General features: G+C 39.0%; 1 protein-coding gene across 3 annotated transcripts; it reads right to left on the bottom strand.

Moving 5' to 3' along the window:
• Positions 1-911: 911 nt before the first annotated feature.
• Positions 912-15,679, bottom strand: LOC149397597 (Reticulon family protein). Of its 3 annotated transcripts, none has more exons than XM_089615004.1 (9): positions 14,435-15,679; positions 14,297-14,359; positions 14,099-14,201; positions 13,938-14,012; positions 13,665-13,809; positions 13,475-13,544; positions 9,812-9,877; positions 1,417-1,550; positions 912-1,282 (listed from the first exon to the last, which is right to left on the bottom strand). In XM_089615004.1, exons 1-9 carry the CDS (start codon positions 15,369-15,371, stop codon positions 1,220-1,222), a joined length of 1,656 nt encoding a protein of 551 aa, XP_089471130.1. In that variant the 5' UTR covers positions 15,372-15,679; the 3' UTR covers positions 912-1,219. The 3 variants fall into 3 exon arrangements, with proteins under 3 accessions (XP_089471130.1, XP_089471127.1, XP_089471129.1); XM_089615001.1 differs by having other exon boundaries at positions 1,417-1,539; positions 14,435-15,670; XM_089615003.1 differs by having other exon boundaries at positions 1,417-1,539; positions 14,297-14,350; positions 14,435-15,665.
• Positions 15,680-16,989: the final 1,310 nt, after the last annotated feature.

The raw sequence follows: 16,989 nt of genomic DNA, 5'->3' as shown, positions 1-16,989 counted from the left end.
ACCCCTTATGAATGACGCTCTGGTTCTCAGAGATGACAAGACACATCAATCTCTTTAGTCGCTCTGAAGACACCTCGACACCACTTTATACGCAACGCTACATAGGCTAATCGGGCCGAAAGTCCTTCAGTCTCAACTCATTAGAGATCTTAGGAATAAGATTTTGGTGATTATGCACCCATATAACCATGCGAAAATTAATTACACTAACAGGAACTAATTAATATTGATTATATGTAACAAGATATAGATTTACTTTAATTAATATAAGCATGAGAGCAATATCAAGCAACCGATTTAAACTGAAGAGTCATTAGGAAAAACTTACGGTGTTGTCGCCGTTTTCGGACAACTATTTAACACCCATAACGGTTCACCCAAGGCCAGATCAAGTGGTCGCGTTCGGGCTTCAAACGTCTTAGACTTGGCCGAGTGTGCCTGGCCGGCCATCGGCCGAGTGAGGTTGGGTCGGCCAACGGCCGAGGGAAATTGGACCGGCCATTGGCCGGGTGAGACTTGGGTCGGCCAATGGCCGAGAGAAGACAAGGCGGCCATTGGCCGGGTGAGGCCTAGGCCGGCCAATGGCCGAGGGAAGTTGGGCCGACCATTGGCTGGGCAAGACTTGGGCCGGCCAATGGCCGAGAGAAGACTGAGCTTGCCAGGCCATTGGTAGGACGAGTTTTTGGTCAGTCTTCGGCCGAGCAAGGCCCTCTATCCGTGTAATGTAAAACGATGTTAGAATAGCAACGCTAATCCAGTTCATTTTATAAATCAATATCTGAATGATATTTTGTCAAGATAATAAAATTGTTATCACAGTGCCTATAAAAATTTATTTATTTATTTGAAAATGTGCGGACCATCCATAAAAAAATGCTCAGACCTCGTTAATGATAATTAAACTTGTATGATGAATTTAAGTTTTTCGACATACAATATCAAATTATTCATTCATATTAAATTACAGAGTTGGAAACATAATTGTATTAAAACGTTGTGATCAAGTACGAGAGGTAGGGAGTATAAAAATGACACTAACTCGAACTATTTACAGTGTGGAAAAAACGAAACAATAAAATAATAAAAGGAAACTTTGAAATCAAATGATATCCTCAAGATCTTTTCTTTTGTTTAGTATGCTCTACAGAAATGGACTCAGGCCCATATTTTGGTAAGCCAATGGGCTCATCCAATGTTTCCTCACCTTCTGGGCCATCTTCTACCCAATCATCTGCCACCATGTTCTGCTGATAATATCGGAAGGCCACAAATAACATGAACACTGAAAAAAAATTGTTTCAAATCACAATATATTAGGACCATACATTTATATTTTATGGAGCTATATGTACATTATCTTAAAATTAAATTTAGTTTAATTTTCATGATTATTTCATTTTTTTTTCCTGTGTTTACCTGCCCATATTCGAGCGACGATCGATGATAAATTCCAAACGAGAAGAAAGACGGAGACGGTAACGCCTTTTTTGTGAGAACAAGAGTCCCAAGCATCCCGAAAGCGTCGAACCCAAAAATTAGCTGCACATAATCTATTTAATGGTCATTTCAAAAATATGAAAAACTGCTATGCTCACGTATATATAATTAAATAAGTAAATGAATAAAAATTTGTCTTGATCTCAGAGTAACTTGCTAAATTTACTACCGGCTACCAAATGGAACTTGTTTGTAATTATTTTATCAGGATTATGTTTATAAAATTATCAAAATTTTATGTTTATAAAATTATATTAATTTGAGTAATTTATTTTGATGAAGAAAATATGAATTATGTCTTGAGATAATTAGGATATGATTTACCAGAACTTGACAATCCATTAGCCAATATAAATAGGTGTCTTTCATATTGGCATTATATGGATATGAAATCTAGGAGTATATGTGTGAGTGAGAAGGTTTTACTAGTTGAAACAATATATAATTTATGGGAGTTCCAGAAATATATATATATATATATATATATATATATATATATATATATATATATATATATATATATATATATATTAAAGATGCATTGTGAATATGTTGATGACCCACTATTTTTTTTATTATTCAAATTGATCAACTAAAGAAGAAATTCATATGCCCCATCCGGTAGAAAACAGATATTTGCTTTTTTTTCTTCATAATGTGTATGTGTATATATACATACATATTTATATATTAAAGATGCATTGTGAATATGTTGATGACCCACTATTTATTTATTTATTTTTTTTTTTTTAGGGAAAAGAACTTCATTAACCAGAAACAGGGGGAGGAAGGTCCCCAATATTACAATCAGTTAACCACGCAGGGCAAGATGTTAAACAACAATCCAAAATTACACGATTAAGACGAGTTTTTGCAACCCGATGGGCAGCAGTGTTACACCACCGAGGAATCCACGAACAGATGTCGAAGTAGAGGAGATCCGGAGCTCGGTGCAAATATCAGCGACGGTGGGTCCCTGGAGGCCGAGAGTGTGGGAATTCCCGACCAGTTGGACTGCCCGAAGACAATCCGATTCCACCGCAGTGACTTGCCAACCATTCTCACGCACATAGCGGAGACCTTCCCGGATCGCACGGCACTCTGCCGTCAACGCCGAATCCACACCGGCAACTTCCAACGCCAAAACCCCCACCACCCCTCCCAGGTGGTCTCGGACCACAGCTCCAATCGCAGCCCGATGCGAGTCGACATCCCATGTCGCGTCGACGTTTAGCTTCAACAGCCCAGCACGTGGCCTCTCCCAAGACTGTGGAGAAGAGACAGCGGGGCTCGGTCTCGGGTCAAGCTTGGCTGAGACCGACTTAAAACTCGATAGCCAATTCGCCGTATTGGTAACCCACGCGTCGGGGCTTTTCACCACACTCTCGAACATACGCAGGTTTCGATCCGACCACGCAGCCCAGACCAACCGGCAAAACAACTCTAGATCCGTCGTCGAGAGACACTGAAAAGCACGGAGGCAAACTTCCTTAAACGGTAGCACACCGGTCTTCTCCACCCACTTCCCTAAGGACGATCCCTCCCAAATCGCTTTAGCTCGCTCGCAAGACCACGTAGCATGAAGCACATCCTCTGGGAGGAGCGCTCCACAGAACATACAAAAGGGGAGGCACGGGATCCCTTTTCGCCTGAGATTCCCCATAGTGGGGAGAGCCTCGAACCAACACCGCCACAAAAGATGTTTCAACTTCGGTGGGATTGCAAGATTCCACAGTTTCTTCCACCAAGGAGAATCCGAATTATTCGAGCACGACGGGCCGCTATGGCCCCTAGATCTAGCCAGTCAGTAGCCCGAGCGCACCGTGTAAACGCCATTCTCTTCAAAATGCCACACGAGTCGATCCATCCCAGTCCCATCGCCCACCGGCAACCGCAACACGGCCTCGACATCATACGGACTTAGGAGAGCATTGACCACGTCATGGTTCCAGCCTCCTCCTACGGCCATGAAGTCCGCTATTCGCCACGGGAACCCATCGTCCGGCTCCTCCGATGTGAGTTTGAACGCACCCGGTCTAGGTACCCACGGGGCTGCGAAGGCTCTTAAGTTCTCGGGGCCTACTTGCCACCTAATCCCCAACCGCACAAGATCCAACCCCCAACAAAGACTCTTTACCAAGAAGGAGAAATGGTCTTTGCTATGAAGATCGGTAATCCCGGAGTAAGGAAAATATTTCGCTTTGAGAACCCGAGCCATGAGGCACTCCGGGGAATGAATGATGCGCCACACTTGCTTTCCCACTAGTGCTTGGTTGAAGTCTCCAAGATCCTTGAAACCCAACCCCCCTTCGCTCTTCGGGGCCGTAGCGAACTCCCATCTTTTCCAATGAATCTTCTTCTTATCCTCCGAGCCCCCCCACCAAAACTTGGCAATCATACCGTGAAGCTCGTCAATAAGAACCTTGGGAAGTTTGAAGAGGCTCATGGTATAGGTGGGAATAGCTTGGACTACCGCCTTTATAAGCACTTCCCGTCCTCCCACCGAGAAAGTCCTAGCTCGCCAAGACCGGAGTTGCTTTTGAACACGATCCGTGATGTTGCTAAAAGATATCATTTTGTTCCTCCCCAACCAGGTGGGAAGACCAAGATAGGATTCTAGCTCCGGCGTATACACCATACCAAGCACATCCGCCAAACCCGCCTTGTCCTCCTCCATAACATTGCTCGAACAAGTGAAGACCGACTTCTCTAGGTTAACCATTTGCCCCGAGCCTCTCTCATAGACCGACAAGACCATTTGAATCGCCTCACAACTACTCCCATTAGCACCACAAAAAAGGAGGCTATCGTCGGCGAAGAGTAGGTGGGAGACCGGAGGAGCCGAGGTGGAGCACGAGAAACCCCTCAAAAGTCCCTAGCGTTCTTGTCCACGGATAAGAGCGGAGAACCCCACCGCGCAAAGGAGAAAGAGGTAGGGGAAAGAGGGCAACCTTGGCGAAGGCCCCGACTCGGCCGGATCGATCCTCCCACCCTCCCATTAATGACCACGGAGAAGACGGGAGTCGAGATACACTCGGAGATCACCGACATAATCTTTGGCCCAAAACCGACCCTCTTCAACATAGCCACGACAAAACCCCCATTCCACACGGTCGTAGGCTTTGCTCATGTCCAACTTGAGAGCAAGAACCCCCCGCCTCCCTTTTGTCCTCATCCGCATAGAGTGGAGGAGTTCGTACGCGATCGCAAAATTGTCCGGAATGAGCCGACTCGGGACGAAGGCTGTGACTCGGAGATGATGAAAGGAAGCAGCCCCTTAATTCTATTGGCGATCGCCTTCGTGACTATCTTGAGGACCACATTGCATAAGCTTATAGGTCGGAAGTCCGCAACCCGTCTCGGATTCTTAACTTTCGGGATAAGCACAATGTTAGTCTCATTCCAATGCCGCACCCTCCCCCGATTGTTAAGCACGTTTAGGCACTCCTCCCGAACCACCAGACCCACCACACTCCAATTCTTTTGAAAAAAGAGCGCATGGAAGCCATTGGGTCCCGGAGCCTTCCTCGGACCCATGGATAAGAGAGCCCGGTTCACATCGTCAACAGTAAAGAGTTCTTCGGCCGCCTCCCAGAAAGGGGGTGAGAGGCAATTCACATCTTCCCTAGTGATCAAACGAAACTCCTCCTCCGTAGCACCATTCGACCTAAAGATCGTGGAAAAGTATCGTTCAAACACCCCCCCTCACCTCCTCTTCGGACGAAACCCACTCTCCATTTTCGTTCAAGACCCCACGGATGGTATTTCGACTCTTCCTCCTTGAGGCTCTCGAGTGGAAGTAAGCCGAGTTCTTGTCCCCACCCTTAAGCCAGTCCGCTCGGGCTCTTTGCTTCCAATAGTATTCGTCGATGAGGATTAGGGACTCCAGCTCACCACCCACACGCTTGATTTCCCTACAAATGGAAGAAGTACATACCTCATTGTTCAGTTCCTCAAGCCTCGCTGAAAGCTCTTTCATTCGGGACTCCCGGTGCCCGAAAGAGAGCCTTGTCCACCTTCTCAGCGCCCCACGACACGCATTCAGCCTCGCAGTGCACGTCTCGCCCCGCTGCCGGCCCGAAGTACCGTTCCACGCCCTTTGGATAAGACCCTCGCAATCGGCGCTCGTGAGCCATCCCGGTTCGAAAGCCCAGCGCTTCCTGGATAGCGTGCGGAACGGAAGCACCGGTGGTCTTTCTTCGGTATCAATCAAGAGAGCTCGATGGTTGGACCCCCAGAAATCAAGGACCTCAACGAACCCAACCGGAAAAAGGGATTTCCAGGCCGAATTAGCGCAAGCCCGGTCCAGCCGGCACTGAACATTTCCGTCCCCGCTCCTCCTATTATTCCAGGTCAAGAGCTCTCCCTTGAAGCCAAGATCGTTCAGCCCACACTCTTCAAGAACCTCCGCGAAGCGTGCCATATCGATGGGCTTGCGCCTCGTAGAACTGGCATGCTCGAAGTCGAACAGGACCTCATTAAAATCCCCCCGCACAGCCACGCCATACTGCCATCATCATGAAGCCTTCTCAGCAACTCCCATGAAAGGTGGCGCCGGGACTCATGGGCCTCACCGTAGAAGCCCGTAAATCTCCATTGCCTACCTTCCGCGTCCTGAACTCCCGCATCAATGTGCCCCTTGTTGGAGCTTCGAATGGTCACATCAACATCCTCTGACCAAGCCATGTATAGGCCTCCGCTCAAACCAACTGCGCTGACTCCAAAACCATTAGTGAAACCAAGCCTCCGTTTTAATCTCGTCATCCTGCCTCCTTTCAATTTCGTTTCCGAAAGAAAAAGGAAGTCCGGACGCCGCTCGCGAATGAATCTCCGCAAGCGGCCCATCGCCCGGGGATTTCCCAATCCCCGGACGTTCCAGCATATAATTTTCATTGGTCCCGGACAGCCCGCCCCTGGCCGGCCGCCGATACATTTGGAGAAATTTCGTCGATTGAATCCCCATGGGAAGGAAACACCGGCGGAGAGGCGAGAGAAACAGTTGGGGACCCTGCTCCGACCCTCACAGGTGTCTCGGGGGAAAGTTGACCAGAGGACGAGACCCTGCGTCGCTTCGCGGAGGAATTCCGCGAAGTCTTGGATTAGGCGCTTCTACCTGTCTTCTTGGTCGTAGGACTGCACTTAGCCAGGGGAGGACCAAGGCTAGTCGGGGAAAAGGCCAACCGAAAGGAGTCCTGCACCTTTGCTAGTTCTGCTGGGTCAGGGAGAGGTCAACCTACAATCCGGAGCCTAGCTCCCGAACGGCCCAACTCATCCTGGTGATCAGGGGAGGGCAGTCCCTGTCCAGGGATCAAGCATGGGTCCGGGCCCAAAGGAGGGAATTGGGATGGCCCAAGACTATTATTTGGATTCATAAATGGGCCCAGGCCCAGCTCCTTTGACTTATCCCCTATATGAACTGTTCTCCCTGCTGTTTCTCCTCGAGCCAAACGCGTCAAAGCTTGGGGATTGTTCAGAGCTGAATCCGGAAGAGATGGATTCTCAGAAAGGCAAGTCTGATTGTTCCCTTTTTCCGTTTTGGACGTGGTTCCTTAGTCAAATCAGCAGTATGGGGAATTTTTGTCTTTCTCTTGTCCTGAAGATCTGCCAGCTCCGCGCAACCACTCTCTCTCGAAGTCCCCCCACCTCAATCGTCGCGAATTAAGGTTTCAGCAGGACCTCCAGCGCGTGTGTGCCCCGCCACAACTCCCTTGGCCGGATCATCAGGCTACCCCTCGGTCTCAGGCCACGCGTTCCCATCCTCAAACCTTGTCCTTCCTCCGCCGGAAAAACAGCTCTCAACTCTGGACCTTGCATCGAGCCAGGCGCCGTAGATCGGAACCGCTGCAAAGCCTTCCTTCTGAACAAGACGATCCACTTTCCGGAGACACTCCGAAGTATTATGTCCCAGGTATCCACAACGAAAACAGAACGATCCCAAATTCTCATACTTAGCTTGTATCCAGAGGGTCGGCTTTTCCTTCCGGTCCAGGAAAAACGCGGGGAACAGGGGCTTCGTTGTAGAAATCTCCACCTGAAAGCGAACCGCCAGGCCAAACCGGTCCTGGTTTAGCCTACAGTCCAGACCTCTCCCAAACAGACTTGCGTAGCGCTGAATGCTCAGGGAATGGATGCAGTCAGGAGGGAGACCTGAGAGCCTGATCCAAAAGGGGGTGCGAGTGAAATCAATCTCGTCAAGGTTCAGATTCTTTGGCCATTCCTAAACCACCATAAGGGCTCCCTTGATCGTCCAAGGCCGTCTCGCAAGAAACACCTCTCAATCAGCTTTCCGGGAAAACTGGAACATAAAGACTCCCAGTTTAATCTCCTTCACCGACCGCTTACCCGAGCTCCTCCACACCTTGGACAAGACCGCCGTAATAGTTTACTTACTAACCGGCTTCTTAGATAGGACTTTTGCCAATAACACCTCCTCATCACGATGGTCTGAGTCGAGGAAGCTTCATCAAGTGAAACATCTGAGGCATAAATAGACATTGTGAGCTCCATCACATCCTCTTGGTCCGAATTCCCTCCAACCTTCGGCGAAAGAGGACCGGAACCAAGCGAACTCATGATGAAACAGAGCTAAAGTTCAAAGGACTTCACTCCAATGATTATCCCACTTTGTTTCAGTTGTACGGAAGCGTACTATTTTTTTATTATTCAAATTGATCAACTAAAGAAGAATTTCATATGCCCCATTAAATAGATACTAATTCCATCCATCCGGTAGAAAACAGATATTTGTTTTTTTTTTCCTAATGGCCCAAGAAAAACTATAGGGTGACAGAATAGTCCCCAAGAAGTTCGGTGGACTAATTTGTCCAAAAGCTGTCAGAGATAAATTTATGGCCCATTTCTATAGGCCAACCAAATTATTTAATATAATAAAATAACGTTTGACCGTGACTGCACACTAACAAAGTGTGCAACACATAAACTCTTGATTGATAATTAATGTTAAATTAATTTCTTTGGGAATTCTTCAATGGTTTTTTTTTTTCTCTTGTTGCAAATAGATTATTTATCGCTGTATAGTTTTAAGATGGCCACCCTCACCATTCCAAGTTGTTGTAAAACAAACTTTTACTTCATCAACAAAATTTATTAACCCAGTAAACCCTGCAAAAGCCCGTGACCCTACCACATTTTCATTCGTTTTGGCCTATAAATAAAATCACTTAAATTACTTAAATGACCACACAGAAAAGAGCCGTTATGTCATTCTTCACTCTCTTCTTCACTCTCTTGTTCCTACTTCCGCAAGAGCAAGAAGAAAGAAACAAAAAACATGATATTTTTTTTTATTAAGAACTTCAAATTCTCAAAAATAAAAAGTCCTAATCAAGGATTGACTTTTCAGGGAAACCGATCGAAAACGGGCCGAAAACCGCCTTATCACAGAGTACCGGTACCGGTTCGATATTTACCGTTTTCATTCCAATTTACCGGTGCTTTCCGGTGATTTTTGACGGTTTTTGGTTTTCGGTGCTTTTTGGGGGTTTTCGTTCGTTGCAAGTTTTTTTTTTTTGTCAACTTTCATTGGTTTTCGGTAGGTAAGTTTCGGGGATTTCTCCAATTTTTGGATTTTTTTCATTTTTTTATCAGTTTTTACTTTAATCCATGATTTTAAGGATTTGAACAATGAATATGAGTTTATTGGTTGTTTTGTATGGTTTTTTTTATGTATTTTTAGGTTCAATCCGAATTAAAATGTTGATTTTTAATCCGAATCTGAGTTTTTTTTTATGTTGTAGATGATGATTTGATGATGAATATGATGTTCTTGAGTGGATGTTCTTGAGATGAATATGATGCTTATGATGTTTAATGGTGTTCTAGAGTTTAATATGATGATTTGATGGTGAATATGATGATTTATAATGATGAATTGATATCATATATTTGTTGTATGAATTATGAAGTTTGAACTATGAAAAATATATTTATTTTTACAAAATATTTGTCTGAATACTCTTCTATTTCTTATATTTTTTGTCGGTTTCTTCTGCGGTAAGTGATTTACTATCGGTACCGATTTCATTTTTTGTTGTCTGAATACTCTTCGATTTCGCTTTCAATAAATGGTTTACTTCAAAATTATAGTCGGTCCTAACTAAGAGTTCACCCAAAATATTTAAAGGGCCGATATTGGCCAGGCAGCTAAGGTAACTTTGACTCTACATGTTAGAATGGAATCCCGAAGGTCCAAGTTGTGGGCCACGTGTCAGAAGATTTGTTATGTACTAAAAGAAATTGTTGCCCATGCAATTGAGTAGGAGAGGATAATAATGAGATCAAAAGGTAATTTTACCGTATGCAGTGATGTGTGTGGAATAGAGACAGCAGACTTTGGGCACTGTGAATACGCCAAAAAAGCCTGTCACATTTAGCACAACAAAGCTTCTGAGTATTGTGACAAAATAGTGTGTATTTACGTTCAGAGAATTTTTGGCAGGTTTCTATATATATTTTTTAATTGTATATTTGGCTGCTGATAGTAAACTAACAACAGAGGAAAACAAATTGAGAGTGGAAAATAATATATTTCATTGCCGACAAAGGCAACACATATACTTCGTTGTTAATTACAAGAATGATTGGTGTGGTTAAGTATCTTAAACATACAATTTAACTCTCTCTCTCTCTTTTTTTTTTTTAATCACAGAAAGTCATATCTTTCCCAGCAATCTTTTAATTTCGTTATCATAAAAAGAATTCAGTTAATTAGTTAAAAAGTTAATAGTAACAAAAATATTTAATATTTACCCAAAATCATACTTATATACTCACTCATTTTTTACGCCACTAATAATATCTAATGTTTCGTTTTAGTTGCGCTGTAAATATTTCATCCGTTAAGTTGGATACACACGTGATAACTTCTGATTTAATGAAAAAATATTATCTTTTCTTAAAATTAATTTAACATTAATGATATCATTTTACAATACAAAAAATGTAAAAGAGAAAAAAATTAGGGCATTGTAGCGAAATAGCCAAAATGAAACTATGAAATTTGTTTTTAGCCTGTGTTTCACAATTTTTAGGGAAATAGCCAACATGATTATGTGTCAATAATTAAGGTCTTATTTATTAATAAATTCGTCATTTTCTCTCTCATATTTTTTTCCTACACTTTTTTTTACATAAAAACTTCAAAAAACCATATCTATCTCATATGAACTCGAAATTGAGTGATTCCAAATCCTACGGATTCGTGACGCCGAGATCTTCAAAAATAGATCCATTGTGTTTGATGAAAAATAATGTTTAATACCATAATGTAGAAAAATCTACCTTAAATATGGAAATAACGGAAAATTTTTGAAATTATAAAAAAAATGGAAATGTAAATATGATGCATTAAACATAATTTTTCATCAAACACATTGGGTCTATTTTTAAAGATCTCGACGCCACGAATTTGTAGGATTTGAAATCACTCAATTTCGAGTTCGTATGAGAAAGATACGAATTTTTGAAGTTTTGATGCAAAAAAAATTATTTGAAAAAAATAAGATAGAGAAAGTGACGAATTTATTAATAAATAAGGGCAAATCAGACCTTAATTATTATCACATAAGTCATTTGGCTATATCCCTAAAAATTGTCAAACATAGGCTAGATCCAAAATCACATGTTTAAAGTGGCGTAATTAGTTACAAATCTCAAAAAATTATCCTCACTAATATACACAAATTTTTAATTCTTTTTAAAACTAAACAAACATTTATCATATCACTGTATAATGCAAGAAAATTTAAAAAGAAAAAATATGTTTCCTCAGTAATACAAAACATATTAAAAGAAATATTTTACTATTGTTAAAAAAAATTATTGACATATTTTGTATTATAAAATGATATAATAAACGTTTAATTATTTTTTAAGAAAATGTCATAATAATTTTTTTGTGTTATAAAATAATATAAATAATCTTTATTAGTTTTAAGAAATATAGTTATTAAAGTTTTTGTATTATAAACTTATATAATTAATATTTAATTAATTTGTAGATTTTTTTTTATATTCATAAGGTGAGAGTTTTTTTTTTAATTTTGTATTTTATAAATATTATATATCTATATTTAATGTTGAGCTATTTTTAAAAAAAAAATATTAATTTTTCATCAAATTAGAAGGTGTCACGTATTTTTTCATCAAACTTAACGGAGAAAGTAGCTACAGCGCAACTAAAATATAACATTAAGTATTATTATCGTCGTGAAAAAAGAATAAATACCATTTTTTGGTAAACATTGGGTGTTTTTGCCGTCATTAACTTTTAATTAAACTAGCAATTTATTGATATATTGATTGTACTTTTTACTTTATGAAAATGATTAGTACTTCAAAGACATGATCCCAAACTAGCTACAGAAAATGAAGGCAAATAAACGGGAATTAGGGGACCAAGATTGTAAATTTAAGAATGATTCGAGGATAAATTTAAAATACGCTACTAAATTTAACCTATTTTTTCATCAAGTTAGATTTATTAAGTACAATTTATAAGATCATTATTTAATATTTGAATTTGAGAATTTATGACTTATTTTTTCAGGGGAAAATTTAAAATTAAAAAAAAAAATATATGCTTTTTCTATATTTTTTTTCAACAAAACATCTTGTCAAAAGTGTAAAATTCAAATAAAAATTGAATTTTCTTAAATTTCGTATTTTTTAAACTCATTGTAATTCATAAAATTAGTTTAACTTGGACTCGTTTATTAATTTTATGTAACAAAAAAATTACTTTTTATGTGACTGAGTTTTATTCTTTTATTTAATAAAAGTATTAAATTTTATAGTACAGTCAACATTAATGCATGGATTTAAGACATTTTGAAGTTTAAATGGCCACTTATAGTAATAATCAATTCTCAGGGACAACAAGGAATTAAATGTTCATTCAATTATATAATATTGTTGTAAAGATTAAATTAAGAAATTGCTAATCAACTAAGCTATCTTAATCTTAATGTTTGAGATTTAGCCAATATTTAGAAAGTTATTGTAAAATAGCCAAATGTATGAGGTGACAGTTGGGGTAATGGGATAAAATTCCAAAAGTGCTCTTAAATCAATTTAGCGGTTTTTTTTTTTCTAGATTCGTCACTTTCTCTTTCTATTGGTTTTAAATTCGTCACTTTCTCTCTCCTATTTTTTTCAAACATTTTTTTTCATCCAAATTTCAAAAATCCATATCTATCTCATATGAACTCGAAAATGAGTAATTCCAAATCCTACGAATTTATGGCGCCGATATCTTCAAAAATAGACCCATTATGTTGGATGAAAAATAATTTTTAATGCCATAGATATAGAAAAATCACATTACTATCTTAGATATGAAAATAACAAAAAAATTTCGGAAATCATCTGTAAATAAATATAAATTTATTGAATATTTCTTGAAAAATCATTACAAACACACATAAACATGATGCATTAAGTATGATTTTTCATCAAACACAATGGATTTATTTTCGAATATCTCGACGCCATGAATCCGTAGGATTCAAAATCACTCAATTTCGAGTTCATATGAGATAGATATTGATTTTTTTTTATGTTTTTATGAAGAAAAAAATGTAGAAAATAAAGTAGGAGAGAGAAAGTGACAAATTCAAAACCAGGAGAGAGAAAGTGACGATTTAAAAATCTAAGGTTATAAATGTAATTTTCATTAAGTATCACTTATGCCACATATGCTATTTGGCTATTTTTTCAAAAGTTTGCAAACGTTGGCTATTTTCAAAACATGAATATTTTTGTTGGTTATTAAATTACAATGCCCTTAAATTAATGAATTAATTTTGTAATAAAAAAAAAGAGAGAGACTTAATTAGTTTATTCAGAAAAACCAATTTGGATAAGAGATTTGTGTTACCAGTGTCGGTTATAAGCCTAAACGAAACATGCCTAATTAATTCATAAATAAAATAATATAAAGAGAGAAAAAAAAACTTACTCAATTTAGCCGTTGTCCAAATGGTTATAGAACTGCCACACCTGGCCAAAATGAAGAGCAACGCTGCCAACTGCCATTGTCACACGAACATCAATCCTTCATTATAACCTTTTGTCTTCGATTATAGATATTTTCTTTTTCAATAAAAAGATATTTAATAGAAGAAATAAAGCAAAATAAAGCAAATTACCTTCATTGTAGTGGCAGGGTCACCAGAAAAAAGAGCTTTGAGCTTTAATAGAAACTCATTCAAGTAAGGAAGTACCAATTTTAATAACCAAATTGCTTCTTCTTCTCCCACGACATAACCTCTGTAGTCCATGTCTATCACTCCTCTAATATTTGCATAATTAAATAATGAGGAATTAATAATAGATTAAAAAGAAAGTCAGAACTTATTTAAATGTAGGTGTTTATGATTGTCACGTTTAAATAAGATGTTATTTAATTATATTGAATATACCTGCAGGCAATTGACCTAAAGAGGAAAATGGCAGCCAGGTATACAAGACACAGATAGGAGATCACGGAAATGAAGCTATAGAAAAAGAGAGAAAATATATAAATAAACGAATTATCATATATTATTGTTCTTTTTTTGGAAACTGAAATATGCGCTAATACCTGATGTTGAGATCTTTTGTGTAGGAAGATGAGAGAATTGTGAATGTTCCAATCCCAAATATGAAAACTGATCTTGATATGTCCTTCCACATAATTAAATCCACTGATAAAGAGAAAGGAGAAAATAAACATAATTGAATTGAATTGGGTGTCATAATTTTAAAAAAGAAAAAAAAGGGTAATTCATAGAAAGCTGACCAAAACTCTGCAATCTGCTATGGGATTCTGGGAAATTTGGATATGCATCTGAATCTGCATATTCTTTTTCATTATGAAAAAAATAATCGTAATTGACACAGCACAATTTTACGTAATTAAAAAGAGGAATTTTCTTACTTGATTGAGATTTAGTGGGAAAGCTGGAGTGAACAGTTGCACGCTTAATCACCGGAGGTTGCCTACTGAGATTCATGGAAATAGGTTCAGCCTGTCTTATATGAAATATCTTGCTCTTATTACTGACATTATTATTAATGTTTTTATTATGAAGCCTAACTTCCAATTTCCTCTCAAAATTAACCCTCTTAACTTCGCTCACATCCTTTGCCTTGTTTTCCTTGATCTGATCATCACCCTTTTCTGGCTCTGTCTCTTCTCTCTTGATTTCCTTGATCTGATCATCATCTTTTTCTGGCTTCGTCTCTTCTGTCTTGATTTCCTTGATCTCAACAATCTCGATTTCCTCATCAACCACCATTACTTGATCATCATTATCAGATTCGACTGCCACGTCATCATCAGCAATGGTCTCCTCCTCACGACTCACCTCGAAATCCTTGCAAATACTTTCTTCTTCTTCTTCGTGTTCTTTTTCGGGAGATCCAATTTCATCTGGAATTTCCTCTTTCAGAAGATCTGAATCCGGTTTCTTCTTCACGATCCTCCTAGGAACCGGACTCTTTCTCTCGATGTCATTGCTCACCTCAGATCTGAGGACTCTCTTCGACTTGGCCGGAGTGATCGGACTCTTCTTCGTGACGCCATGGACGATTGGACTTCTCTCAAGCCCTTCGGAAGTGCCAGACCTCCATTGCTTCCTCTTCGGAGTCTGAGCATTGCTCTGCTGAGCCTTCCTAGGCCTCGTTGGAGTAGTAATTGTGGCTATGGTCTCTTCAACACTCGAACCGCCATTTTCGTCGCCATTGAAGACCTTGAAACCGCCTCTGACTTCGTCGATCTTCATTCTGCTCTCCCAAACCGAACCGGCAGCGACTACGCTCGGCAATGGCGTTTCTCTTCCGCCAACAATTGATGATCTCCTGCTCAAATCCATTAAACTCAATTTTTCCTTTCCTTTTTATTATTAACTTCAAACAGGAAAAAGTAAAAGAGAACAATTATTGTTAATCTTTCTTTTGGGGACATGTATCAGTGAGTTGGTATAAGGTTGCCAATGGGAGGCAGAGGCTGCAATCTGAAGAAAGGGTGGTGATGTTTGTTGGCCATATCATGAAAAAAATGTAGAGAGAGAGAGACCTGGTCAGTCTAGATTGATTCTGATTTTGTATTTTTATTTGTATTCTTATTTTTTATTTCTTTTGCCTTTTGTTTTCTTTTCTTTGTTGTGATTATGTATCAGTTTAAAGTTAAAGCGCGACATTGTGGTGGGGGGCGAATGATTAGGTTGTGTATGACTGTAGGTTAAAGCGTTTAAAAAAGATGATTGTTGATAATTTAACATTTTAGCGTTACAATTAAAGAGAAAAGGTAATTGATACAGTAATAGGATCTCTCAATCTTGTCGTCACAGTAATCGAGAGAGAGGTAGTGATGTGAAGCGGTACGGATTTCATCTTAAAACTAATTCATTATAAAGAGTACAAACAATACATTTTCAATCGATATGAGACTTTGTGATACACTCTCTAGAGCCTAATATTGAACAACTGTTGCGTGAAATTTGTAGAAACGGGTGACCTAGCATCAAAAATGAGTTTGACTCTGATATCATGTTAAAGTATTATGGGTTTCATTTTAAAATCAATTAGCAATAAGAGCAGTAACTCGTGATCTTTATAAAGAGCACAAAGAATACATCTCTAGTCATCTTGATATGTGAATTCAAGTGTGTGCACAAAACAAATCACTAGAAATCACACAAGTGGAATCAGATAAACGATGTTCAGCATTAGACTTTGCAAATTTCTTGTGTCAGCTAAGAAGAAACGTCACACACGAGTTGCTTTGGAAAAAAAAAAACAACGTAAGCTAAACCGTATATAATCCAATAACTAAGAAGATACTTACTCTTCTAGCTATATTTTTAATATGTTATATAATTGAACAATAATTTTAAATAAAGGCAATAGTCATTAGATTATTTCAAACAAATTTATTATATATTATTTCAACAAATTTTTTAGTTATATTTATGATTTTTTTTTACTTATTGTTGTCGAAGAAAATTAAACGATGAAAGATTTCGGGCGGTTTGACCCATAGCCAGACCAAGTGGTCGGGTCCGAGCCTGGTATGCAAAACTCAAAAGCTATCACCATTATAAAAAGGCCTTTAGGATCGACAAATGTGTTGTCAATGGTGCACACAAGAAGAGTAGTAGTGTCTATTTATGTACATTTGATGTCATATAGTCTTACGAAAACTCTTGCTTGTAACTGTTGAATAATCAATAAAAGTTGAAACGCTCATTCATTCTTCCTTGTCTGTTTGAAGCTTTATGATAAAAACCTTAGTCTTTAGTCCATAAACAAACCTAACAACATATGAAGAGACAAATGTAGATTCGCACGAACAAACTCTTCATGGTTTGCTTAAAACTACATATTTACAATCTAAGGATCAAAGGATTATTGATCTCAGTACGATTGTTAGGAGAATCTATCACTACTACAAAAACATTGATTAACAGCGTTTTTTAAACGCTGTGAAAT

The sequence above is a fragment of the Urtica dioica genome, chromosome 5 (assembly GCF_054948205.1).
Source record: "Urtica dioica subsp. dioica isolate 48M chromosome 5, U.dioica_male_clone48M_v1_H2, whole genome shotgun sequence".
In the NCBI taxonomy this organism is placed as follows: Eukaryota; Viridiplantae; Streptophyta; class Magnoliopsida; order Rosales; family Urticaceae; genus Urtica; species Urtica dioica.
This window is presented reverse-complemented; position numbering and strand designations above follow the sequence as displayed.

Excerpts from the sequence above, each read along its gene's own strand:
- LOC149397597 (XM_089615001.1), bottom strand. The coding sequence starts at position 15,371 with ATGGATTTGAGCAGGAGATCATCAATTGTTGGCGGAAGAGAAACGCCA. Across the intron at positions 14,360-14,434 it reads TCCCACTAAATCTCAATCAA|AATATGCAGATTCAGATGCA; the intron begins GTAAGAAAATTC and ends ATAATGAAAAAG. Across the intron at positions 1,283-1,416 it reads CGTCGCTCGAATATGGGCAG|TGTTCATGTTATTTGTGGCC; the intron begins GTAAACACAGGA and ends ATTTTTTTTCAG.